The sequence below is a fragment of the Theropithecus gelada genome, chromosome 4 (assembly GCF_003255815.1).
Source record: "Theropithecus gelada isolate Dixy chromosome 4, Tgel_1.0, whole genome shotgun sequence".
NCBI lineage: Eukaryota > Metazoa > Chordata > Mammalia > Primates > Cercopithecidae > Theropithecus > Theropithecus gelada.
The window spans coordinates 41,550,042-41,576,098 of record NC_037671.1 but is presented as its reverse complement, the minus strand read 5'-3'; the positions used below and the strand labels follow the sequence as shown (position 1 = coordinate 41,576,098).

Here is a 26,057-nt window from a genome sequence, read left to right as displayed (position 1 = left end):
AAGGGGAGGGGAGGGGAGGGGAGGGGAGGGGAGGGGAGGGGAGGGGAAGGGAAGGGAAGGGAAGGGAGGCCAAGTGTGTCCCGTAGAGTTACTGTGTATTGGGGGGGCGCACAGGGGTGCCACGAATTGAGCTGCCTGCTCCTTCCAGATGCAAGGTTCTCACCTGGGTAGGTGAGAACGGGGTGAGACGGAGGAATCACGAGTGGGTGGCTGGATTAGTTCCTGATGTCCTCTGACTCCCTACAACTTCTTCAGCCCCGTTCTAACCCCCTTCCTCAGGCTTATAGGAAAGTGTGGAAGAGAGACACGGAGAGACTGAGCATAAGACTTTTTTGGAAGAAACATCAGTAAACGAAAATAGAATTACAATAAAAATAACGAGCCGGGCGCGGTGGCTCAAGCCTGTAATCCCAGCACTTTGGGAGGCCGAGATGGGCGGATCACGAGGTCAGGAGATCGAGACCATCCTGGCGAACACAGTGAAACCCCGTCTCTACTAAGAAATACAAAAAATAGCCGGGCGAGATGGCGGGCGCCTGTAGTCCCAGCTACTCGGGAGGCTGAGGCCGGAGAATGGCGTGAACCCGGGAGGCGGAGCTTGCAGTGAGCAGAGATCCGGCCACTGCACTCCAGCCTGGGCTACAGAGCGAGACTCCGTCTCAAAAAAAAAAAAAAAAAAAAAAAAAAAAAAAAAAAAAAAAAAAAATAACGAAAGCAATAAACTCTTGACCTCAGTCACAATCATTTTAGTTAACACGCCAGCTCTAATAACAAACACGAGACCGCAACCCCTCGGGCACCGCGGGGCGTGCAGGTCTGGGCGGGCGGCGCAGCCTCCCCTGGCGGCTGACCCCGGGAACGCCGGGAGAGCGGAGCCTCTTCCAGCGCTCACTTCGCGCTGGCTCCTGCGCTCGCCTGGCTGCTGGCGCGGGGAAGGGGCGGGGCCTGCCTGGGCTCCTCCCGGGTCGGAGCCCGGAGCCGGAGGGGGGCAGAGCGCGCCGGGCGCTGGTTAAAGAGGCGCGCGGAGGCGGGAGCGGCTCATACAGCTAGTGGAGCGCGGAGGAGCGGCGCGTGGAGAAGCGATCCACGTGTCTGCCCAGAGTCAAGTCCGGTGTTCCTCCCGTTCCTTACGCATCCGCGGTCCAGGGCGCCCCTTCAGCCCCCCTGGTTTTCGCCCACCCCGGGCCTCGTGAGTGGGGCCCCACGCAGCTCCCCGCGCTCCGTTGGCCAACTTGGCCGAGAAACTTTGTCCGGAGAGCGGTGCTTGCGGGGGGGAGTATCGGGCACTGCGCATGCGGAGCTCCAAATTCAAACAGCTGTTTTCAGAGGCTGGCGGGCGGGCGGACTGGGAGCAGCTGGGGCTAGGAGAGGCTTTCTCTAGGAGGCGGCTGCTGGGGAGCCATGGTGGACCGGGGCCCTCTGCTTACCTCGGCCATCATCTTCTACCTGGCCATCGGGGCGGCGATCTTCGAAGTGCTGGAGGAGCCACACTGGAAGGAGGCCAAGAAAAACTACTACACACAGAAGCTGCATCTGCTCAAGGAGTTCCCGTGCCTGGGTCAGGAGGGCCTGGACAAGATTCTAGAGGTCAGTCGCCGCCTGTACCCCCATATACATCTGAAGCTGGCTTGAACTTTAGGGGGCGCTGAAAGGAAGACCCCTTCACAGCTTTGGGTGACCCTCAGTCCCTGTGGAAGGTCCAGGGGGTGATGAGAGAGCATGTCTCATCATGGATCAGGCTTCGAGGATCCGTCGTTCACCCGAGGGACATGGGGGTCCCCCAAGCGCGGAGACTCTTTGGAACTTAGTTTGGCCGGAGATAAATTGGAGTTGATTCCCGGGTGAACTGGGCTCCATAGTGTTTCAGTGTGGGTGTGACGGTACCTCCCTCCTTGGAAAGAGGCTGTGGGGCGGATAAAGGCGTTTATCTTTCCCTGGAGACGCTCCCGGAGTCTGGGAGTCAAGCCTGGTGCCATCCCCTCGTGTCTTCACCTCCCCGCTCCAGGGCCAGTGCCAAGCCTGCTAGGCTTTTCTTAAGAAACGTGAACCCGGCAGAGCGGCGGGAGGGTCCCCCAGCCTGAGCCTGGGCAAAGTCTTCCCGCCCCCAGCAGGGTTCCGGAGAGGAGCTGGGGGCTCTGTGGGGCCCGAACCCACGGGATGAGGGGTGGTGCCTGGAATGCTGGGGACGCGCTCAGGCTTCCGGGAAGGCTTATCTCGCGGAGACATCCTTCAAGGGCTTGAAGTAAAACTTTGTGAAAGTAGCAGGTTGCACAAACGAATAATACCCGGGTAGTCCCTTTGCGAGTGGGGAGGAGAGAGTGTGCGGAATTGGGGTGGGTGGGGGACTTCCCTCCGTGCTGGCATTGGGAACCGCTTATCTTCTGGTGCACAGCCCAATGGGTGACATTGACCTCACTTAGGATAAAAGGGCTGCCTATCCTGGCTGAGACTTTGGGGCCAATTTGGGGACCGAGGCCCTCTACACCAGTTTCTCGAGGGCTCAGCTTCATCCACCAACTCTTCTTGGCCTGCTCTCCGGGTGCAGGGAATGACCAGGACCTGGGTGAAAGTTCTAGATTGCAGCAGGTGGGGAGTGGGGTAGATTGTCCAAGGTGTTCTATTGCTTTCAGGGTGAAAGATGCCAGAAAGGAGGTCTGATGAGCAACGTTTAGTCTACAGCGGCACCCCAATACTTTATGCCTATCTAATTGTCGCTCATTTTCCAGCCTCTGTTTCCCCATGTGAGAAATAGGAATGAGCCCATCCTCCTCATTCCTTATTTCTGCCGTGCACTTTTAGGTTGGAAGCATTTGGAAAACATCAAAACCTTGTCCCCAGATCGATGGGCATCATACAGATGAGCATATAGGTGTTTGCTGGCAGCAGTGTGTGGGGAGACTTGTCCTCTGAGGGGTCCCGTGGAAGGGGAGGTTTAGTCCAGTAGGCTTAGTGTTGGGTTTTAGTGGAGAATCTCTTGCCCTGTAGCAGTTTCCCGGGTAGAGGCAGTTGGGAGGTGATGGTGGGGAGGATAAGCTAAAGCAGGTGGTTGGTTGGTTTACCTCCTAGCGGCAGGAGTCCTGGCATGAAGAGTCTACACGGCTTCCTTCTGAGGGGCATCTACCCTGGGGGGGGGGTGTTATGGGGAGGGGGTCACTTTATGATTTCCCTTGAGGAAACAATTCCTCTAGAGAACAAGTTTTTGTTTAGTTTGTTACAGGGCTTTGTTTAGAGGGGGAAGAGGGCAGGCAAGGATGATAAAGCCTGGAGCTGCCCTCGAAGTGTTTCCCTCTAAGCTGTTGCTCCAGCACTGCAGGGGAAGGAAGGAAAGAATTCAAGGCTAAATGTGGGAAAATAAACTTCAAAACACAAGGAGAAGGGAAAGGCGGGGGCCGGGTGGTGGTGGGGTGGGTCCAGAGGTTAGGCAGCCGGGTGCAGCTGGTGGTCATAGTTTTGGAGGCTAGATGGCTTCTTAAGGTATTTGAACAAACAAAATGCCTCTTATTTAGCGATCCTGTTAAATCTGTCAACATTTACCTCCCCCCCCCCCCAAAAAAAAGTAATGGGCAGGTAATTTTTAGAAAAAGGATTTCGGCATCAAGCCAGTCTGCTTTGGAGATGATTATAGATTAGTTCTTGAACAAGGAAGGCCCTGTCCTCAACCCCGGCCAAAAAAACTCCCAAACCAACCCCAACTGGGTGAGTCCCCTCCCATCATAGGAAAAACCCAAGAAATGAAAATGGACAAGTGGAAGCATTTGCTGGCATCAGTTTTAATCTGCAGAAATCTGCCTTGCTCTGCTTTCTTGTGACTTGGGGTACTGCCTCAGGCCTCAGGATATTGGTTTGAGGAAAAAGGAAAACTCAAAAATCTTCTTTCCCATCTGGCTGCTTGGGCATTTTCCACCTGAGGCTCTGTGTTTTAGCTGGTTCTGAATCACCTTGGAATCATGAAGGAGCCCCTAGCTAGGAATTCCTGGGGTAGGACAAAGATTGTTGGAAGAGATGGGGTGCAGTCTGGGTTGGGATTTCTCTTACCCTGGAAGTTGTGTGTGCTCTTTCAAATGTGTGAGAAAGGGAGTTAAGTCACCTTTCTTTAGAAATACCCGCCGAATGTCAGGTTCTTCCTTCCCTCCGCTGTGGTTGAAGTGAGGTGCAGACTGACTTTCAAGTGCTCAGTGACCCGCCAGCCTGGGGCCACGTGATCATCCTCTTTCCTGCCTTCAGAACCATCTCGAACCCCTGCTCTCAAGCAAGATCTTTGGTGACTCATTCTCCAAACCTCTTCCTAAATTGCAGAAACTCTCACAAGGGAAGTTAACATTTACAGCAAACCTACTCTGTGTTGGGCATTGTGGGTGCTGTTATCCTCATTTTATGAGAGAGGGCACAGGCTGGTTTTGCTATCTGGCTTGGCCATTTACCCATCAAGCCATGTAACTTAACTTTGCCTTCCTTTCCTCATCTGCAAAATGAGTGTTTGGTGAGGCTCCAATAAAGTAGAAACATTAGGCAAGATGTCTATAAAAAGTGAACAGGTCTCCTGACCCTAGCATTTATTGAGGAAGGCAGCTTTACCTACCTGCCTTATTTCAGGTACTCTTTACAGTATGTATTCAAGTAAGCAAGCTGAAGCCCAGAGAAGATAGAGTGGCCACAGGGACACCACAGGAGGCACAGCCCGTGGGGCGGGACGGGGAGGGGGAATGACCAGGCAGTCTGCCCCAGGAGCTTGCACCTCCCTCTTGGGCCTGTGAAGATTGTTGCTCTGTGACTGAGCTTAGGAAATTGGTTCAGCTGGACGCTGATCTGCTGGAAAATTCTATTTTCTATTTCCCCTAGCACAGGGAATGGCATACAGGCGTCTCCTGTGTTGTTGCCTGGCTGACCCGGCCTCTGTTACTGAAGTAATGTATCAGTCCACCCCTCTGCACTTCTCATTTCAGAAGCCCCCAACCCCTACCCCACCGAAAAACAGTGGGGGTGGGACTGAAGGGGAGGAGTGACAGCCCTTCTCAGCCTTCTGCCTCTGGTGGTCAGTGATCAGAAACAGGAAGGATTTGAGAGCCACCATGCGCCAGACCACTTTGAATAAGCATTTTATATACATTCTTATTTTAATTTAATCTTGAAGACCACCCCATAAATGAGGAAAATTAGGGGAAAAGGTGATGTAACTTGTCTGGGATCACATAGAGCAGAGTCAGGTTTCAAATCTAAGTTTCATGTTTCAAAGTACATGGAAATTAGCAAGCATTTATTAAGCATCCACCATGTGCCAGACACTGGGCAAGACTCTCAGAATACAAAGAATTAGGCTGGGCTCGGAGCTGCTGGACAAAAGGATACATAAACCCACTGGGAACAAGACTGTGGGTGTGGGCTACGGCAGAGGTTTTCAGGAGGTCACTTACCGAGGGGCTGGTCCAGCCTGAGGGGTTAGGGAGGGCTCTCAGGAGATGATCTCAAGCCAGAGTGGGGTCTTGGATTAGAAAGAGCAGCTAGGAACCTGGGAGGTCAAAGCTGCAGTTAGCCTGGCTTGCACCACTGCACTCCAGCCTGGGCGACAGAGCAAGACCTTGTCTCAAAAAAGAAAGAAAGAAAAAAAAAAAAAACCTAACTGGGAAAGGAAGGGAGAAGAGACTCCTGACAGAAGACGGAGACTGGCCCTTTCTCCTAGCCTGGGGAAGGCAGACTGTGGCCTTCTTGCTGTGGCTCTAGAGAGTCCCTTGTCTCCTGGGGGTGGAGTAGGGTTGCCCTAGGTCCTGCCCTCTGTCTAGCATCCCAGACCAAAGTCCAGGTTTTGCTTGACTGCTCATATAGCTGACCTGTTCCCGGAAGCCTCTTGGATCCTACTGGCCTCCTTCCTTCCTAAGCTCCAAAGTGCTTTCTTGTGTTCTAAGGTTTTCCACATGTACCTCCTTTCATTTTCTGAACCCTTTGGACTGGTCTATACACACTCCAGTCCAAAGTAGTAAGGCTAGTTCCAATTTTGAGGTTCTGACACTCTTTTAACACCAATCCTGCTCCCCAGATTTGAAAAATAAAAACATGGAATATATGACAAAATTACATGTGACCGAAATATTTAGAATGGGGTATGCTGAATTTTTTGGAAAGCTGAGGGTTACTATGAACACCCTCTTTGTCTCAAGCCTTGTTGGAAATTGTAAAATGCACTGGTCCACTTCACTGCCTTTGTAAGTAAAGGGAACACAATAGCTCTTTTGGTTAGAGAGGATCTTGGAGGCCTCCACATCCTTGGGTCCGAGCTTGAGTTCTTACTGGCTAGAACTGCAGAAGTGGAAAGTGGATAAGCTGGTTTTTTGAGAGGAAATTGAAGAGGTCCCTTCCTAATGGCTTGTTTCTTATTTATGTTCCACTCGAAAGTTGAGGACAGCCAAAAAAAAAGCCTTAGTCTGCCTTAGTTAACTGCTCTGGTCAGAGTTTTTTAACAGTGAAAGTGAATGTTTATTAAATTGCTTTGAGAGTTTTACTAGAACCCTTAGGATGATTACAGATGGCACAGTAATAGAGAATTATGGAGGGCAGAAATTAGCAAGTGTTGAAAGTTTCCAGTGGGGGTGGGGGATGCAAAGGAGGTGATGATTGTTGCTTTTAAATATTTTCCTGGGGTTTTGCCCTATTTATAGTCTGGCGTTTAAAAGAAACACAATCCCCCGGTTTTGGATGTTGTGCTTGACTGGCCCTGACCTCGGGCCAAAGGCTTTCATCTTGAACTTGGCTGTTTGCTAGCAGATTGGGCTCAGCCTCTGAACTGTGTGTGTGGTTGGTGGTGGTGGGAAGAGGGAGAGAAGTGCAAAGTTTTGGGGAGCAGAGGAGCCAGACCCCTGAGTGGAGCCTCCAAGACAGTCTTTGTCCAAATTGGGATGCTGTATTTGCATGGTGCTGCAAGAACCAGTTGGCCAGAACTGGGGTGGTACAGAGAAGTGAGGTAGGAGACCATAGGAAAGCACACGAAATAGGTTTGCCTCCTTCCAATATTCCTTTTAGGGATTGGAGAAGATGGAAGCAAATCTCTTTGAAATTTCTTTGAGTCCCCAGGGACCTCTGGAATAATGCAGAAGAGCCCTTGCCTGTTCCGTTCTTCCCAAGGATGGCTGTACATGGAGACAGGATGTGCTGCCCTCGTTAGGGATCTTTCTCCAGCTGCCACTGCAGGGCCTTGGTGGTGTTGCTGAAGGAATCACCATCCAAGCAGTACGCCTGATGGTTGTGGGAGTGGCCTCTGAAGCCACACCATAGTTTGCTTAGAATAGTCTGTGGCACGTCGTAAATGCTAAGTGTTAGCTGCCATTTCTGCTATGCCCAGATATTCCTATGCTGCAATGGAGCAGTGTCTGCACAGGTGTCGTGGGCATCTCATTGGTATTACAAAGAATCAGGAAGATCTTCCTAGAATAGAGAGAATGTCAACTGAATTTTTTAAATGCAAAAAACACAGAAACATATAATTTACCATGTTAGCCACGGTTAAAAGCCCAGCTCAGCAGTATTAAGTAAATTTACAGTTATGAAACAGATCTCCAGAACTTTTTCATTTTGCAACACTGAAATTATACCCCCTTCAACAACAGTTCTTCTTCCCCCTCTCTACCCAGCCCCTGGTAACCACCATTCTACTTTCTGTTTCTGTGAACTTAACTACTTTAGATGTCTCCTAAGTGGAGTCATGTAGTCTTTCTTTTGCTTTGCACAGTGGTACAACCACTGTGAAAAATAGTATGGAGGCTAACATGGTGAAACCCCGTCTCTACTAAAAATACAAAAAACTAGCCGGGCGTGGTGGCGGGCGCCTGTAGTCCCAGCTACTCGGAGGCTGAGGCAGGAGAATGGCATAAACCCGGGAGGCGGAGCTTGCAGTGAGCCGAGATCGCGCCACTGCACTCCAGCCTGGGTGACACAGCGAGACTCCGTCTCAAAAAAAAAAAAAAAAAAAAAAAAAATAAAACTACTGAGTGATGCAGTGATCCTACTTCTGGGTGTGTATCAACCAAACTTCTAAAGAACTGGAAACGGGATGGGGATGGTGGCTGTCTCTTGCCCGTAGCCCTTGGGGAGGTGTTCTGCAGGATGGACCCACCAGGCTGTAGCCACAGGCCAGGGAGGTGAGAGTCACATGACTAAGCTCTTCTGTGTTGCCAAGGAATTTGAACTCCATCAAAGTTTTGCATTTTTCAAGTAGGGGAGGGAACAACATTTCAGAAAGTTTCCTCCACAGCCATTTACAGCATAAAAGAAGTGGAACATTCTACTCTAACGACTTTTCTGTGGGCTGATGCCTTCACTCTGTGGGTGTTCTGATAAGGACACCCCCTCCTTCCTCTCTCCTGCTGATGTGATGTAGTGTGGGTTTTCCCAGAAAGCCCGTAGAGCCTGCAGCCCCCAGAAAAACCCACTGACCTTCACACTCTAGTTTGAGCCCCACTGGGAGGTCCAGGTCTGGGTCCCTGGCCCAGCCAAAGACATTCCCTCTCCCGTTTGGTGACCTTCCCAGATTGCATCTTCGCTGTCCCTTTATGTAGAAGTGGGGGTGGTGTGCTCCAGCTGTAGCTCTGTTCAGCTGCCTAAGGCCTCTAGGTTTCTGGTGAGCCGTTATCCCAATCTCTGGACCTCAGAGACCTGGATGCAGTGGAGTTGGAAACACAGAAGGGGCCCTGCCTACTGGCTATCCTTTCTGCGCTTGGTGAAGCCTCAGATATTGGAGAGTCGTTAACCCTCTGGAGCTCGGTGCAGCTGAGGAAAGATAATTGGGCTGCAGTGGTAAAATGAGAGGAAATAACAGTCCGGAGTGCTCAGTGGTGGGTTGTAGATGGAAGAGGCTGGAGAGATGGGCAAAGGTTCAAGGGGCTGGGGGGATTCATTTTCTGTTTTCTGAGGCCTGTAGCCAAACTCCTTGGCCTGTGGAAGACCTGGCTCCAAACAAAACACAGCCCCTGCCCTCAGGGGGCCCCTAACCTGGAGGAAGAATAGTAAGGAGCTGTTACCAGATTGATGTTGGTAAGTGCACCTGGGGGCTCCAGGTGTGCACCAGGGCAAGAGATGAATTTTTACTCCTGCACTTAGAAGAAGGCAGGCTTGAAGGGTTGAAGGGTGAGTGGCATGGGCAGTAGCCCTGTGAGCATGCTGTGGAGTGCCTACCAGGTGTCTCCTTGAACCAGTTCTGTGGGCTAGGTATTGCTATTCCCATTGGACAGGAAACCAGAGGCCAGGTGACTTGCCTAGGTCTACACTGCTGGGTAGAGGACTGAGATTCAATCCCCCTTGTTGACTCCGAGCCTTCGATCTTGTCCGTAAGTGGAGGTGGAGCCAGGGGCTGGGAGCGACAGGCTTGGGCAACCAATAGTTACAAGCACTTACATGGCCCCAGGCTGTGGGAGCCACTGATGTGCATCATCTCATTGTATCATGGCAGCCACCCTTTGCAGTAGGTGCCATGATCAGCTCGACCTCACAGTAGAAGCAACAGAATGGACCATAGAGGTTGAATAACTTGTCTGAGGCTGCATAGCTAGGAAGTGGAAGGACGAGGTTTTGAACCCAGAGCTCACACTATGAACTATTCTCTTCTGTGTGAGGCTACCTTGAAGGTGGGAAAAGCAGGGAGCAAAGCATAGAGGCAAGAAAGTACAGGGCATATGTGGTGTCCTCAGAGTCTCAGGGTGCATGGCGCTAAGAGTTCAGGATACTGAGCTGTATGACCTCATTGAGCAAGTCATCTCATCTGCGAAATGGGGTAATAGTACAGTATGTCCCTCATGCCCATAGAATCTATGTTAACATGTTAACATGTTTAGCACAGGTAACAGGTGACCGGCTACGTATTAGCTGCTGTTCCTGTACCCAGTTCCTCTGTGTACTCTGTCCCTGACACCACCCTGCAGGACCCACCATGCAGTGAGCTCCTAATCTGGGGATGGGGACAAGGGAAGATGATAAAACCCATCAAGTTTCTCCTAGTGGAGTCAGTCACCCACTGTTTTCTATTTCCTGCAAATTAACCACCTAAAACTGTTGATGGTCAACACCTAAAAATAGGGATGGTTTCCTTCTTTCTCTGTTCTAGCAGGGCTCTGCTCAGGTCTGGCTTGTCCCAGGCCTTGGTTAAAACTTTTCTGGAGAATTCCTGGGACCAGATGGTCTCACGGGTGTTCTCCCTGGCTGATGGTTACCCAGGGTCTGGGATCAGAGCTGGGCCCTCACTCGGGGCAGATACTACCCGCCTCCCCTCTCATCTTCGATTGGCTTTGAAATGTGCATTCTTTTTCCTCTCCTCCATCTAAATATTTGGGTTTCCTGCTGAAATATTTAGGCAGGGATGTGTACTTATGACTGTTGTCACCTCCCGTGCCCCACTGTAATCTGGCTGCAGCTGCTTTGCTGGGCCCCTCCTGTGAGCGGGGATGCTGGCCCCCTGAGTCTGGGAGAGAAGCTGTGCAGGACAGCTGGTAGCAGGACCTGCTTCGCTCAGTGGTGTAGTCTCCAGTCCTATAGGGCTGCCAGGGGCCTTGTTGGCCACATTGGGTGGGGAGGACACAGCAGAGCCCCCTTCCATTTGTCCGAGTGCTTCCGTGCTTGGGGCTAGGGATAAGGAACCCTCATCTGAACTACTGTGTAGGAAAAAACTTATTCTAACCTGGGTTCTACTTTTACCTGTAAACTGGTTTATGCTGTGTGCCCCTGGCCAGATTTTCCCTCTCTGGACTCATCCATTCATTCAAAAAGGCTTAGAGTGCTTGTTAGGTCCAGCTAGACCGTTTGCAACCTTCGTGGGCAGTGGCCATGTCTTCCCAGCCCTGGGCCTGTGTTGCCAGGCCTGGCTCTCAGGATGCTCAGTGAGTGTGTGGATTTCAGTCCTGCTCCGTTTGTTGTGTCCGTCTGTCTGGCACTGTGCTCAGCTCAGGGGGATGCCAAAAGCTGTGTGTCCCTTTTGGTTGGAAGTCTAGTCAGTGTAGCCAAGCCTCTTGCAAGGTCACAGCCCAGTGAATGAAGCCAGGTGCCCCAGACCCGGACTCTGGTCCTTGGTCTCACAGGCTCTAAGTCGTGGAAGGAGTAGGGGTGCCATTATTTTATTTTTATTATTATTTTTTGAAACAGAGTCTCACTCTGTTGCCCAGGCTGGAGTGGAACCTGGTTAAGGACCAGCATTCAAGTCACACCTGGGATTTAATACCACCTCTCTGCCTTTACAAATTGTGAGCCCTTGAGCCCATTGCATCATCTGAAAATGGAACTAATTATACCCACCTTGCAAGAGGAAATGCCTGTAAGACTCACTCAGTGCAGCTTCCAGCTGGAGGCAGCCTTCAAGACCAGCTTATTATTATCCTCTCCCCTTTGATGGAGGGACTTTACAGAATAAACTGCTCTCCCTGCCTGAGTCTGTTTATCACCAGGAGCCCCCTCTTCTTCTTCCCCTACCCCCATCCCTTGTTCCATCAACTTTTCCCAAATTCCTTTCCCCTGTGAAATAAGGCCCAGGCAGCAGAGGTCAGCAAGAGCATATTGAGCAGGTCTGCCCTTGGTGCTGGAGGGGAGCCGTGGTTTTTGCTTTCAAGGAACTTGAGACAGAGCAAACCATCCAGTTGCTCATTCAGCACATCTTTTACTAAGCACATACTGTGTACCCAGACCTGTTGAAGGACTGCTCCAAGAGAATGAGCCCTGGTCCCTGCCTCTCTGTGGAAACCAGGAGGGCAAGTGGATGAGCTGGGGTGGGAGAAAAACCGCCTCCTGGCCCCTTCCTTGTGGAGACTTCTTTGATCTTCAGAGGCTTCTGAGAAGCGGAGTTGGCGGGGAGGCCCACAGCGTTTGCCGTGGAGAAGGGCAGCTCCCTAGCTGGGGGCACCTTTGGCATGACTGGAGCCTGCACCACTCCAGGGGGAAGGAGCAAAGTATTTGCGGGGTGTTGCCAGCAGCACCAGGTACACCACCCAGTCCTCTAAGACGCCTGCAGCTACACAGACTGTGCTCATGTGCACCCCAACCTGCCCTTACCACGGGTCTCTGCGGACCCATTCTTCTGAGACCTTCCTTCTATGACTTTGTGGGCCTGACTCTGGGAGGTCTGGCAGCCAAATGGATGCCATCCCCTTTGCTGGATGGGGACACCAAGGCCTGGTGAGGATTAGCTGGGGGCAGAACAATGTCTAGAACCAAGTTCAGCTTACTCTAACAGCACAGCCTACCCAGATCCAGGCCTTTCATCCCTGGGCCATTCTTACTTTATTTCTAATCCCTTTTAAAATGGCCTTTAGGCTGGGCACAGTGACTCACGCTTGTAATCCCAGCACTTTGGGAGGCCTGAGTGGGTGGATCAGGAGGTCAGGAGTTCAAGACCAGCCTGGCCAACACAGTGAAACCCTGTCTCTACTAAAAATACAAAAATTAGCTGGACGTGGTGGTGGGCACCTGAACTCGCAGCTACTCAGGAGACTGAGGCAGGAGAATTGCTTGAACCTGGGAGGCGGAGGTGGCAGTGAGCCGAAATTACGCCACTGCACTCTAGCCTGGGTGACAGAGCTAGACTCCGTCTCAAAAAAAAAAGGCCTTTAAGTTGAAAAAGCTCTTGATGGTATTTTGGGGTGCAGACTACTTCTACTTACACTAAACTGGCCTACCTGATTTCCTAACCTGCTCCAACACGCCCCTTCCTGTGATCTTGAGCACCAGCTTCCCCTCCCACTAGTTTCCCAGATAAGAGGCAAAAGTTGAAATTGTGTTGAACCCCAGGCTGGGAAAGGAGGATGTTTTTCTGGGCCAGCCAGGGCCTCAGGCAGAAAGGATGTGATGCCTGCCTGCTCCCCAGGGAGTCTCTCCAGCCCTGGACTTTGCTCCTCCTGCGTCTGCACCTAAGGAGCTGTTGGCTGGTTTCTCCAGCCTGTCTTGGAGGTTGGCAGGGGGTGGCTCATGCTCTGGGCACCAGTCGTGGCAGCAAGTCATAAAATGTGAGGCCGAGGGAGCTTAGTGGTTATTTAACTGGCCTCCAGCCTCCTGAGTCAAGGCCCAGACCTTGGGAGGTTATGTAACTTGCCCAAGGTTACTCTGCTCACCAGGGGTGGGGGAAGTACAATAAAGGAGCAATTAGAGCTAAGTGGGGCAATTAGGGAAGGCTTCTTGGAAGCTGTGCCCCAAAGAAAGGTGATTGCCACATCTCCTAGTAGGGTTCCCATCAGATCACTGCCCCAGCAGTCAGGGATCCTGATAGTGAGATCGTGATCTCAAAACTCAGAAGACCCTCCAACATCTCCTCTTTAGTTCTTAGACTAAACCAAAGCCCTGGCTGTGGCCCTGAGTGATTTGGACTCTCCAGCTTGTGTGTTCCCGCCTCTTTCTGGACCCCTGCCGTTGATCCCAGTCAGCCACACTACAGACAGGAAACTCCAGGGGCCAGCTTCCAACGGAGGAGATTCATTTTACACCCCTGCACACGAATAGTGTGTTTGTTTGTTTGTTTGTTTGTTTGAGACGGAGTCTCACTGCCGCCCAGGCTGGAGTGCAGTGGCCGGATCTCAGCTCACTGCAAGCTCCGCCTCCCGGGTTCCCGCCATTCTCCTGCCTCAGCCTCCCGAGTAGCTGGGACTACAGGCGCCCGTCACCGCGCCCGGCTAGTTTTTTATATTTTTTAGTAGAGACGGGGTTTCACCATGTTAGCCAGGATGGTCTCGATCTCCTGACCTCGTGATCCGCCCGTCTCGGCCTCCCAAAGTGCTGGGATTACAGGCTTGAGCCACCGCGCCCGGCAGTGTTTGTTTGTTTTTTGAGATGGAGTTTTGCTCTTGTTGCCCAGGCTAGAGTACAATGGTAGGCTCACTGCAATCTCCGCCTCCCGGGTTTAAGAGATTCTCCCGCCTCAGCCTCCCAAGGAGTAGCTGGGATTACAGGCATGCACCACCACACCCAGCTAATTTTGTATTTTTAGTAGAAACAGGGTTTCTCCATGTTGGTCAGGCTGGTCTCGAACTCCCAAACTCAGGTGATCTGCATACCTTGGCCTCCCAAAGTGCTGGGATTACAGGCGTGAGCCACCGCACCTGGCAGTGAGTTTCAACTTTTACAAAGAACTCGACGTTCGTATCCACTGATGACAGAAAGGACTTTGGGAGGTGGTAGCAAGGAGAGTCACACCAGCCCCGCATGTCAGCCATAATGGCAGCTGCCGTGGCCTACATTGTCTCGATTTCCCAACAACGCTAAGTGACAGGCACTGTGGGGAACCTAATTTTGCAAGGCAACCGAGGCAGAGGGTAACTTAGTCGAGGTCACAGAGCTAGTTAGTGGCTTGAACCCAGGCCCTCTGAGTCCAGAGCCAGAGCTTTGCAGTTGCCTCACGTAGAGGCTGTCGTGTCCTAAATTGCTGCCAGTCTTTCGAATCTTGCTAGGCTACAAGCTACTCCTTGAGACTGGGTTTTCCACACACACCTCATTCTCAGCACCCAGGAGGTGCCCCGTGCATGTGTTAGCTGGCCCCTTTGCTGCCCGGCTCTGCACTGTTCAGTCTTCTGAGTTCTGACCCCAAAGTACTGCTGTTTCCTGACCACATCGACCATATATAGTTTTTTTGTTACATTTTGTTTTGAGGCGGAGTCTCACTCTGTCACCCAGGCTGGGGTGCAGTGGTACGATCTCAGCTCACTGCAACCTCCACCTCCCAGGTTCAAGTGATTCTCCAGGCTCAGCCTCCTGAGTAGCTGGGATTACAGGTGCGCACCACCACGTCTGGCAATTTTTTTTTGTATTTTTAGTGGAGACACAGGTTCGCCATGTTGGCCAGGCTGGTCTCCAACTCCTGACCTCAGGTGATCTGGCCGCCTTGGCCTCCCAAGGTGCTGGGATTACAGGCGCGAGGCACCACGCCCAGCCCCATATATAGTTTTGTTTGACATTTTGGCTACATAAGTGGGTGCCACAGCTCAGAGGTGGGACTGTTAACTCAATCCCCAGCCCCTCCCCCACACCTATCCTGACAGCCCTAATAGGCCCCTGACTTTTGTTGAGTGCTTCTAACCCCTACTGCTTGACAGGTCTGTGGTCAGGGGACCCTGAGACTAAAATCCCCAAGGAAGAATCAGGTAGTGGAGATCTAATTGCCTCTTCGCTGTGTTTCTGTCTGACCTCCCAGTCAGCTAAACCCGTGCTGTGTCACATCCACCCGCTTTGTTTCCTAGGGTTAACCTCTAGCTGGACTCTGGTCTGCACCTTGGGAGGGTATCGCTTTAGTCTTGCCCACATGGTTTGGAACAGGTTATTCTGTAGCATGCCAAGGACTTCAGGGCGGGGCCCTGTATGGATGTTTACTTTGGCTTGGGTACCCTTTGTGTCTAATGCAAGGTTCCTGCTCCTCTCATGCCCCCGGTGCAGGAGGGAGGTAGGCACCTATTCACAGACTCTCTGGAGGAGAAAGACGTCCATCCCCTACCTTCCCTATCACTCCTGTTCAAATAAAATTCTCACCTCCCGGGCAGTGGAATGCATCCTGACAGTGTTAGCTTTGGAAGGGTGCCCTTCTCTTCTCAGCATCCCTGCCCCCTTCGGAGCAGCGAGTGGAAGGGCTGCTTCTCGCCAAGGGGATAAGTGCTGAGTGGGCGAAGCGGGGCGAGCCGAGGCAGTAGTGTCTTGTCAGCACCCCCCGGCCTAGCAGGAAAAGGGAGGGTGTTCTGATTAACAGCTTTTCAACACCCCACCTCCCCCATCTCCCAGACTCTAGCCTCAGCCCTGCAATCCACCCAAATGCATGGCCCAGAGAGTTGCACTCACCCACAGTTGGGGGACTAGAAGACAGCTGAGTCCTGGGCCAGCTCTGCTGATTTGCTGTGTGTTTAGTCCAGGTCACTGCACCTCTCTGAGCTGAGCACGTGTTCAATAAGGCCAAAAACACTTAGTAAGTGCCAGCTGTATGCCCATTGCTGGATTAAGGTTGTGGGAATGAATTACTGGACATCATTTCTGCGTTTGAGGTTGGTGGGGCCATACCGTGGTGGGAGCAGGTCACCATGCAATGCATATTATGGATTGAGTTGGGGTGGGGCATATTGTGAGGGCCCGTGTGCTTCAGGGTAGAAAAGTTCCTCTAGGCTTGGGCTGTTTAGGTGGCTCCCCTGACCCTGGCCTGGGGGTTACCTCCTTTCTAGCTCCATTACCCCCTAGGCTCCTCTGCCCTGGGTCAGAGGACATTGCACGGGGGCTGTTGCCTGGTCTCCACCCTTCTCTCCCCTCCCTCCCTCCCTGCAAGCCCTGGGTTTGTACCTGATTGGATCTAAAACCTAGCACCAAGCATGAGGGTAATTATTAATGAATGTCCTGAACCATGAAGCCGTGTTTCTCTCTCTCATTTGGCCTCTCTCCCAACAGCCCCCAAACCCAGAGGCAGCACCGACAGAGCCCCCCTCTGCCCTTCAGCCGGGCCCACCTCCTGGGAAACAATCTGGAAAACTGTCACTAGCCCCTGCAGTGGGCGTCCTGCCGGGCCAGATTCTCCCCCAAGCCAACAGATGTGCTGGGTGCTAACCATACCCCTCTGCCCATCATCCATGCAGTGCCCTCCTAGCTGTGCTGACCATACCCCTCTGCCCATCATCCATGCAGTGCCCTCCTAGCTGGTCACACTCTGCTCTGTTTAGACAGGTCAATAGGTTGCCTGGTGAAAGCGTGTGTCAGCATTGCTCTGGGAGTATGTCTGTCTAAACCCAGGGCAGGCTCCCACAGCCGAGGCAGGTACTTTTGGGTCCTGTTCTAGAAAGTTCCTGTCACCACCAACCACACTGGAAATTCAGAGTTCACAGAACTGAGTTTTGGCACAGCCTCTCTTTTTGGAATGCTCTGAGACTGAAAGCTGCTGCATGTGGTCAGACCCTCTATCTCCACCTACCCAGTGTTGGGGTTATTGTGTACACATCTTTATTTTTTTTGAGACAGAGTCTCTCACTGTCACCCAGGCTGGAGTGCAGTGGTACGATCTCAGCTCACTGCAACCTCCACCTCCCGGGTTCACATGATTCTCCTGCCTCAGCCTCCCGAGTAGCTGGGATTACAGGCGCACACCGCCACACCTGGCTAATTTTTTTGTATTTTTAGTAGAAACAGGGTTTCACTATGTTGTCCAGACTGGTCTGGAACTTCTGACCTCGTGATCTGCCCACCTCAGCCTCCCAAAGTGCTGGGATTATAGGCATGAGCCACCACACCCGGCCTATGTACACATCTTAAAATTTTCCCTAGACTCTAAGCTGCCTGAGGCCAGCTTCCCACCTGTGTATACACACTCTTACACTCCTCTTCCCCACTGCTCTGCACACAATTTAATCGGTGCTTACTGAATTGGTGGGCTCTGGCCTGTGGCATGGGAGACCCTTTGACAGGCTGGAATAGGGACCTGGTGCTTCCATTTGGTGTTTCTCAAAGTGGGCCTGAGGCATGAACCAGACTTCAAGTTATACAAAAGCGAGATGAGGGGGTGCGGAAAGCAGGGAGATGCAAGTTAAAGCGTGTGGTTCTCTCCGTTAGTATTGAGTCATAGAAACTCAATTTAAAAACAGAAGCCAGGCAGGGCTGAGCTGGGGAGACAGGATTATTGATGACTTTTTCTTTCTCTGCCTCTCACATTTTCTGTAATGTGCTCGTGTTGCTTTTATAACAAATAACTCAATTTTTTAAGGGATAAAATATATGCTTGTACCATTAGCCACTTCCACACTGGTTATTTTTAATGTATGAGGTATACAAACCTCTGGTTTTAGCAGAACATACTCTGAAAACCAGTATCACTTCTATAATCACTAAAAGTGTATAGCTGACCCTTCGTATCTGTGAGCTCCAAAGGACTGACTGTGGGACTTGAGCACTGCAGATATGGGTGTCCACAGGGGGTCTTGGAACCAATCCCCCCCCAAGGATACCAACCTGGGTTGGTTCCTGGGGACTGTAGTGAACACCTGACTGGGAGATGCTCTGGTCCTAGTTCATTCATGTCTTTCAAGCCTAGTTCGTTCTTGTCTTTTGAGTCTTTAAATTTAGATAGCAGACTGCTAGCTTCCTGCACAGCAGTGCTGTGGAATGCTTTGAGGAGAAGGACAAGAGAAACTAGGTGAGCCTTTGGTCTGCAGACCAAGTTGGAGATAGGATACCAGGACAGAGAGTCACCGAGAAGAGAGTGTGGCAGGGCCAGAAACACCCATCCGGCTATTCCCAGTGTTGATCCGTGTCCCACACAAAGGTGGTGTGGTCTGGGAGGGGAGTCCTGCAGAGGCCCATGGACGAGTGCAGCCTTGGACCCAGTGTGCTCTCAGCTCCACCCAGTCCCATGGGGGCCCAAGACTTGCCCTGTCCTTCAGATGAACGGAAAACACAAGCACAGGCAAGACTTGAAACAGCACAGGACTGTGTGTAATCCAAAGTCAGGAACGTGCTATGGACAGTGGCCCATGACATGGGTCATCCTGAGGGTCCCGGGGAGGCAGGCTCTGCCAAAGGAGGCTGCAGGTAGGATGTGCTTGATACAATCTTGGTACTAGTATGGTAGTCATTACCCACATGCCGCTATACAATTTTACCTTTTTGACTTGATATTACTAATCATTATGCCTGCTTACTTACATATTTTTTGAGACAGAATCTCTCACCCACGCTGGAGTGCAGTGTTGCCATCTTGGCTCACTGCTACCTCCGCTTCCTGGGTTCAAGCCATTCTCCTGCCTCAAGCCTCCTGAGTAGCTGGGATTACAGGCATGCACCACCACACCCGGCTAATTTTTGTATGTTTTGTAGGGACGGAGTTTCACCATGTTGGCTAGGCTGGTCTTGAACTCCTGACTTCAAGTGATCTGCGTACCTCAGCCTCCCAAAGTGCTGGGATTACAGGCCTGAGCCACCATGCCCAGGCTGCCTGCTTAATTACATTTTTTCTTTTCTTTTTTGAGACAGAGTTTTGCTCTCGTTGTCCAGGCTGGACTGCAATGGTATGATCTCAGCTCACCACAACGTCCATCTCCTGGGTTCAAGTGATTCTCCTGCCTCAGCCTCCAGAGTAGCTGGGACTATAGGCATTCGCCACCATGCCCGGCTAATTTTTGTATTTTTAGTAGAGATGGGGTTTCACCATGTTGGTCAGGCTGGTCTCGAACTCCTGACCTCATGTGATCCACCCACGTCGGCCTCCCAAAGTGCTAGGATTGTAGGTGTGAGCCACCGCGCCCAGCCTGCCTGCTTAATTTAAAATTAAAACTAATAAAATTCAATTTTAGTTCTCCAGTCACTGGCTCCATTTCCAGTGCTCAGTAGCCACAGGGGACCGCACAGATACAGAGCATTTCCATCATGGGAGAGTTCTCCTGGGCAGTGCTAGAGTATTGGGTCAGAAGCCGAGGTTTCTAATGCCACATCTGGCCTCCCTCTGTGCCTCGTCAGCTTTCGTTCCTGCTCTGGTCCTATCCACTGGAAAACTTGTAAGCACAGCCGAGGAGAGCGCACCCCCCGGACCAGCTGACAGAAAGCATGTAGTTTGTGCAAGCCGTGTGATTGCCTTGCCAGGTCAGTCCTCGTGGACTCAGATTGTTCAGCAGTGGCTCCCTAGGAGGTAGACCGGGCTGTAGAAAGAGAATCCTTTTTCATTGATCTCTGACTTGTTTCCTTATAGTCTCCAGATTCCTTCTAATGGCCTGCTCCAGCCCAGCCTCTCAGCCTCCCTACTCTGCAGGGAAGCACCAACTATCCCTCAGCCCTTATGGTTCATAATGTACACTGATCAGGTGATTTTACCAGCTAAGCAGGTATTTCTCTTCTTAAGGTGAAAACTATGTGTGTATCTTCTCACCACAAATCTAGAAAGAATGGAAGAAGGGGGTGGCTAAAATTTTCAGGAGTTTTCCAGGTTTTTTTTAGGGTCCATGGTGGGGGTTGCAGGCCAGGAAAGGTGGAATAGGGGAAGGGGAGGAGGGCCGAGCACTGTTTTTAGAGTGGGTGGAACAGCTGACTGGGAGATTGCTCTGGTTCCTTGTTCATTCATGTCTTTTGAGCCTCATTTCCATCTGTGTTTGGGCTTCTTGCCCTGCTTCATGCACCGTTACTTGGGCTTGAAAGGGGCATGGAGTGAGCCCCTGGAACTGTCCTGGCCTCGCTATTGGTTTGTTGGCTGCTTTCTCTGCCATCTTCTGCTGTCATGTACCTCTTTCCTGACTGCTGCCTGTCTATTGTTAAACTATGAGATTCTCCTGGGCAGGGTCTGTGTCTTGCACTTCCTTTATTTTGCCCAGTGCCTGGGCACATTGTTGGTGTTCAGCAAACACTTAATGAATCAGTTGACCCTGGTTTGAGCTGCATTGAGCAGCGGAAGTTTGTCCATGACTCTGGTCCCATCTTTGTTGAGTTAATAGGTTGGGTGGGTTGCCCTGTGCATGGGTCAGGGAGCTGGTGCCTGGCTAGATCTGGCATTTATGGCAGGTGTGCACAGCTACATTTTATGTGCCTCCAAAGAGGGACATGGCTCAGGGGTCCCTAGGGGGAGTGAAGGTGAAGAGAACCGCCTGTTCTACACCTTGCCCTCCTGTTCCCCTACCCTTCCTGGGAAGTAGCCAGGAGCCTAATTTTACACATGGCGAGAGGGCCAAGGGGCATGAAGAGTACAGGCTGCGTCCTGGCAGTCCACTGCTTGGACAGTTGTTTAGCTCTCAGCAGCCCAGGATGAAGGGCTCTTTTTCAGCAGGCTTGAGGGGAGATGGACCTCCCTGGGCAAGTCTGAGAAGTGGCTGCCCCTGTTACCACTCACTGAAAACCGTTCACAGGGGGACAGGATGCCGCTCCCTGTGTAAGACATAGAGCCTGCTCCCTGCCTGACTTAGAAACCTGGCACATTACTCTCCCTTCTTTCATTGTCCTCCCAGCCGCATACAGAGCACTCTTACCCCACAACCATGGTCATTTGTAAACACGAAGTTCATGCATCGAGAGCATCTCTAACTTGCCTGTGCACCTGCCTTCATGCTCTTCATCGAGCCTTTTGATCCATAACCTTGAGAATTGATGAGGAGGTGGCATCATTCCCATTTTACAGGTGAAGAAAGCACAGTCATGACTCCAGGCTAGGGAGGAGCCAGTGCTATACAGGCTTGTCTGTCAAATGTTCTTTCATTCCACCAGGAAGGCTGAGGCCTTGCCAGAGCCTGGTTGGGTGTTAGGGGTTAAACAGGCTTGGAAACGTCTGTGCTTAGAATCCCAGCCCTTGTGGAGCAGAGAAAGGATGTGTGTGTGTCTGAGGCGTGGCCTCGTTCCTTCTGCCCCTCGCATCTCACAATGGGGCTGTGTCTCAGACTGAAGAGTTTCCATTTCCTGTTGCCTGACTTCTCATCCTGGGCCCCGGGTTAGGGGAGTTGGAGGTTTTTCCAACCCTCTCCCCATCCCTTGCCTCAGCCTAGCCTCTCTGTACTAGGAGGGCCTGGCAGTACTTTTCCATACCTTCAGCACAAAATGGCTCTCTGTTTCTTAATCCCAGTCACGTCCCACGCCCCAGTTGGCTGGGGATGGATGGTTGGCGGGGGGAAATGCATACAGGGCAGAAGAGGCGGGATGACTGTGCTTCTGGCATACCTGGGTAGTGAGGGCAGGGGTAGTGCATGGTCAGGGGACACCAGCCCCGTGTATAGGTTCCCTCTTCTTTCCCACACTATCTGGGGATCATCTTTGAACTGCAACCCTGTGGCTTCCAAATGGGGGCCTTGGTGGCCAGAGCCCCTAGGGTAACTGATGTGGCCTGAGATCTGAGTCAGGGAGCCTGAACTTTAGGGTAATACTCCTAAATACTCCTTTTGCTTTTCTATTTAGTTATTTTATGAGACTGAGTCTCACTCTGTCACTCAGACTGGAGTACAGTGGTGTGATCTCGGCTCACTGCAACCTCCACCTCCCAGATTCAAGCAGTTCTCCCTGTTTCAGCCTCCTGAGTAGCTGGGACCACAGGCATGCACCACCACGCCCGGCTAATTTTTGCATTTTTAGTAGAGACGGGGTTGCACCATGTTGGTCAGGCTGGTCTCAAACTCCTGACCTCAGGTGATCCGCCCGCCTCAGCCTCCCAAAGTGCTGGGATTACAGGCATGAGCCACCGCTCCCAGCCTCCTTTGCATTTTGCCCAGTGATTTTGAGGTTGTTGGGCATTGAGATCTTGCTCTTGTCTCTAATCATGACTCAGTCTTCTGGTGGGGTTTGCGTTCGGGATGTGGGGGTCATAATGGCAGAAAGCCCCCTCCCACCCTGCAAAGAATGCCATCCATCCCAAGATGTCTGTGCTGGTTTGCTGGTAGTTTCTTGTACAATTTATTCCAGAGAGGATGGAGGCCAGCTGTTGTCTGTCTCCAGACGCAGACTGAACCAAAGGAAATGGGCTTGGACTGCAGCCGGAGGGATTTAGGTTAGAGTCAGACAATAAGGAAGGATTTTGGGACAGGTGGTTGGCTCTCAGGAGGATCCTGCAGGGGGCTTTGAGAAGAAGGATGGGGGCAAGATCATGCTCAGAGGCCATGGTGGATGAGCAAACCAGCTCCTCGAATGAGCTCCTTGGGGTCCCGGTTTGAGTGGGAAGGGGAATGTTGTGTATTAAGCAGGCAGGGAGCATACTTCATAGGGGGAGAGAAACCCAGCGGCCCCACCCTTGGTACAGGATTAATCCCATCTCCTGGTTCCTCATGGGCTTTTCTTTTTTAATTAATGAAGAGGTTTACAGTTTAACCACTTGATAATCTTAAATTATAATAAATGGGTAGCGTTAATCATCTCTTATCAGAACCTCAGCCCTCAAGGATGGCAGTTACTTATTACCCGAAGCTGCCAGCCACAGGCATGGGGTGGGGGAGGAGGGAAGAGCAGGTGAGGAGGCCCCTGGGTTGGGGAATTTGCTAGGTTTGTCAGGGGAATTCTGAGAGGCGAGAGGTGTGGTGGCATCAGCTCCAACTGTGTTCAAGGGTACAGATGTAACCTAGAGAGACAAATGTGGCACAGGGGTCAGATGCCAGCTTCCTCCCAGGGAGGTAGGAGTCTGGCGGTATTGGCAGTGGTGAGCCTTGTCCTTAGAGCCCCCGGCAAGGGGGGCCAGGGCAGGCAGATGTGTCCAGGGGAACAGGACTGGCAGCCACCAGGACTAAGGAGCTTCATGGATCGGAGCATCCTTCCTTTCCGCTGCTGGGAGGGCAGGAAAGCAGCAGCATGCATGGGGAGAGCTGGGGCCATCAGGCCTTCAGACACCCAGACATCCCTCAGCTCCTCCCCACCCCTCCTCACCCACCTGCCTCCTTCCTCTGGAATCCTGATGGTTCCAGAGTCCGCAGGGGAACTGACTCACCAGGGCTAGAACCTTCCGGGGGCTTTGGGTTTGCAGACAGGTGGTGTAGGGAGGAGGCCCCAGGGCCTGGAAATGGTCATCAACCCGCACTGTACCTGCATCTGTCTGGGCTCCCTGCGTTCTCCAGTGGAGCCAGAGCCCACCGTCCTGCCTTGGAAGGCAGGCACACGTCTTGGAGACTCAGTCATTCATCTGGCAAATACTTGAGCACCTACTAGAGCTAGGCTCTGTTCTGTGATTAAGGAATGCATGAGTCTCTCCTTGTAGGGCTCATGATCTATTTAGGGTAGATAACTAGGAAGCCAGAGAAACAGATGCCTAGTAGAATGTCAGGTAGTGATCAGTGCAGTGAGGTGAGGAGCGGGAGCGGGACTGAGGCTTAGTGTTTCAGGTGTCATGATCTCTTTGAGGAGGAGACATTGAGATGAAACTTGGTTGAAGTGAGAGTGAGCTGCAGGAAGGCACCTGCAAAGCACAGGGGGGTGGAGAACTGCTGAGCCGGAGGGACTGGCCCATGCCCAGGAGGTGGTAAATGAAGGAAAGCATTGCTATCAACACCTAGCCCAACTCCCCAGCTCTGAAGGCCACGTTCAGTGGACACAGACCCTCAGAATGGAGGCATCCTCCCCAAGCCCCTTCTTCTATTCACAGATCAATAATAGTCACATTTACTTTCCTTCCCAGTGCTCATTTCTGGAACACGCCCCATGTGCCCAGCACTGAGCCGTTCATCATTTTTTGTAATCAACACAGTGAAGCCGTGATTCTTGTTTTCCAGATACAGACCATTAAGCTCAGAGACATGATAAGACATGCCCCACCCACTAGTGGATGCTGGAGTCAGGGTTTGGAACCCAGAAGTGACCATTCCCCTCTGCCATCTCCCCGTACTGCTCACAGAGCCCATGCATGATTTTTGTGTGGAGGGACTGGTCAGCCCAGCTTGTGTGCCAGTGTAGACCTGGGTTTGGGAGGACAGGAATCAGGCAAGCACGCGAGGGGCAGCCGAGCGGCCCGTGAACTGTACCTCCCTCAGGTCATTGGCCTGGGATGGGGAGCTGGTGAGTCAGCAGTTCCCATGGCCTCCTTTCTGGCCTGCTCCAAGGACTGTTTTTAGAAACCTTGAGTGGCTGGTGGCTTCCTGTGGCTGCTCCTTGACCCCACCTCAAGGTCAGGGTAAATCTGAGGCATCTGCAGGGGAATGGGGTAGGGAGCGTAGGCACTTGCTTACCCTAACTCGTAGTCAGGTCAGATCCGTGGGTGTGACCACACAGCACAGCCCTTTATCTCTGCTATGTCACCAGTGTCTACCTGCACCTTCCCTGCTGTGCTTTGGTTGGTGTTTCTCAGCCCACTTCCGGGTGGGGAGTGGAAGGCTGATTGTTCTGTGGACGGGGCCTCACCTGCTCTGTGCTCGGTCACCAGCTTGCTGTGTGGCTTCACCATCTTTCTAGCCTCTCTGTAGATTCCTCATCTACAGAATGGGAATAGTGTATCCATTTTGCCTGGTTTCCCTTCAGGGTCTTAGGTCTCAGATGAGACAGTGGTAGAGGAGTTATGGGTGAGAGGTACTTGATGAATGTGGGGCTTTGGTGCGGAGATGCTGACTCAGGCCCTCGTTAGCCAAGTCAGGGAGGAGTGAGCCAGGCCTGAGAGCTCTGCTGGCTTCCCTGGAAAGGACAATGGGCCAGGGGCCCAATCCAAGTGCAGGGGCTTGGGTTAGAGCTGCCTAACCCCACCTTAGAAGGAAAGCCTCTCCCTAGTGACCCACAGCCTTATGGAGGAATGGGGGAGGCTGCTCTGCCCAGCTGGACAGGCTCAAGGGGTCCCAGCTGAAACTGTTTCCTGCCCCTGCTGACACTGTTGTCCCACTAATTGGGAGACACCTCTTGGCATCAGTCAGGGCAGAGAGGCATCAGACACCCCTGGGATCTGAACTCTGGGAAGAGAAGGGGACAAAGTCACAAATCCAGGCCTCAGTGTCCCAGATAGGGCAGAGACACCAACACAGTACCACAGACCTGGGCCCCAGCCACCCTGGGCAGGGCAGTGGTTGTGAATTGGGGTAGAGAAGCTGCAGGTAGATGAAGGATGCCCCTCTTGTCATTTAAGCCTCCCTGGACACATTCTACCTTCCCTGAGAAGATGAGGCAGGGATAGATTTCGAGAGCTGATCTCAGAGGGTCATCTGCTACCTCTGGGAGGGAGGGGGGCTCTTTCCTGCTCCCCAGGGCCACTTCTCAGGCACACAGCGGTGTTGTGGGACCAGGAAGGGGCCCTCGAGGTCCCCTGTGTCTGCCCACACAGGAATTTCCACGGTCAGTCACTGATCAGCCCAGCCATCCAGGTGCCTGAGAGCACATGCTGACATTCCATCTGAGCTCGGGCCCCACCAGTCCTTCACTGCTTGCCTTAGCCAAACCTGCAACCTCAGGTCAGCTCTGCCCTGGGCTTGCTCTCACAGGAGGGATGCTCAGCTGCCCCCTGCCCCGGGGGATTACCGTCCCAGCCTGAGAACAATGCGGACAGGGTCACCTGCCTTGTTTTCTTTGTTCCTCCCAGTGAGGACAGGGCTCCCAGGCCTGTGAAAGTCGGAAGTCCAGAGGTTTCTGCTGAAAACCTGCTCCCATCTGGCAGGGGCTTGCCCTCTTGAGCGTGAGACCTAGCAGCGCCTCTGGGCTCTGCAGAGACTGCTGAGAGATGGCCCAGGAGGGTG

General features: G+C 52.3%; 1 protein-coding gene across 1 annotated transcript in view; it reads left to right on the top strand.

Moving 5' to 3' along the window:
- The first annotated feature begins 852 nt into the window (after positions 1-852).
- The window catches only part of KCNK5 (potassium two pore domain channel subfamily K member 5), a 40,536-nt gene continuing 15,331 nt past the window's right edge, over positions 853-26,057 (top strand). The window contains exon 1 of the mRNA XM_025382916.1: positions 853-1,587. Coding sequence (XP_025238701.1) covers positions 1,402-1,587 — 186 coding nt within the window. The 5' untranslated portion in view covers positions 853-1,401. The remainder of the gene's footprint in view (positions 1,588-26,057) is intronic.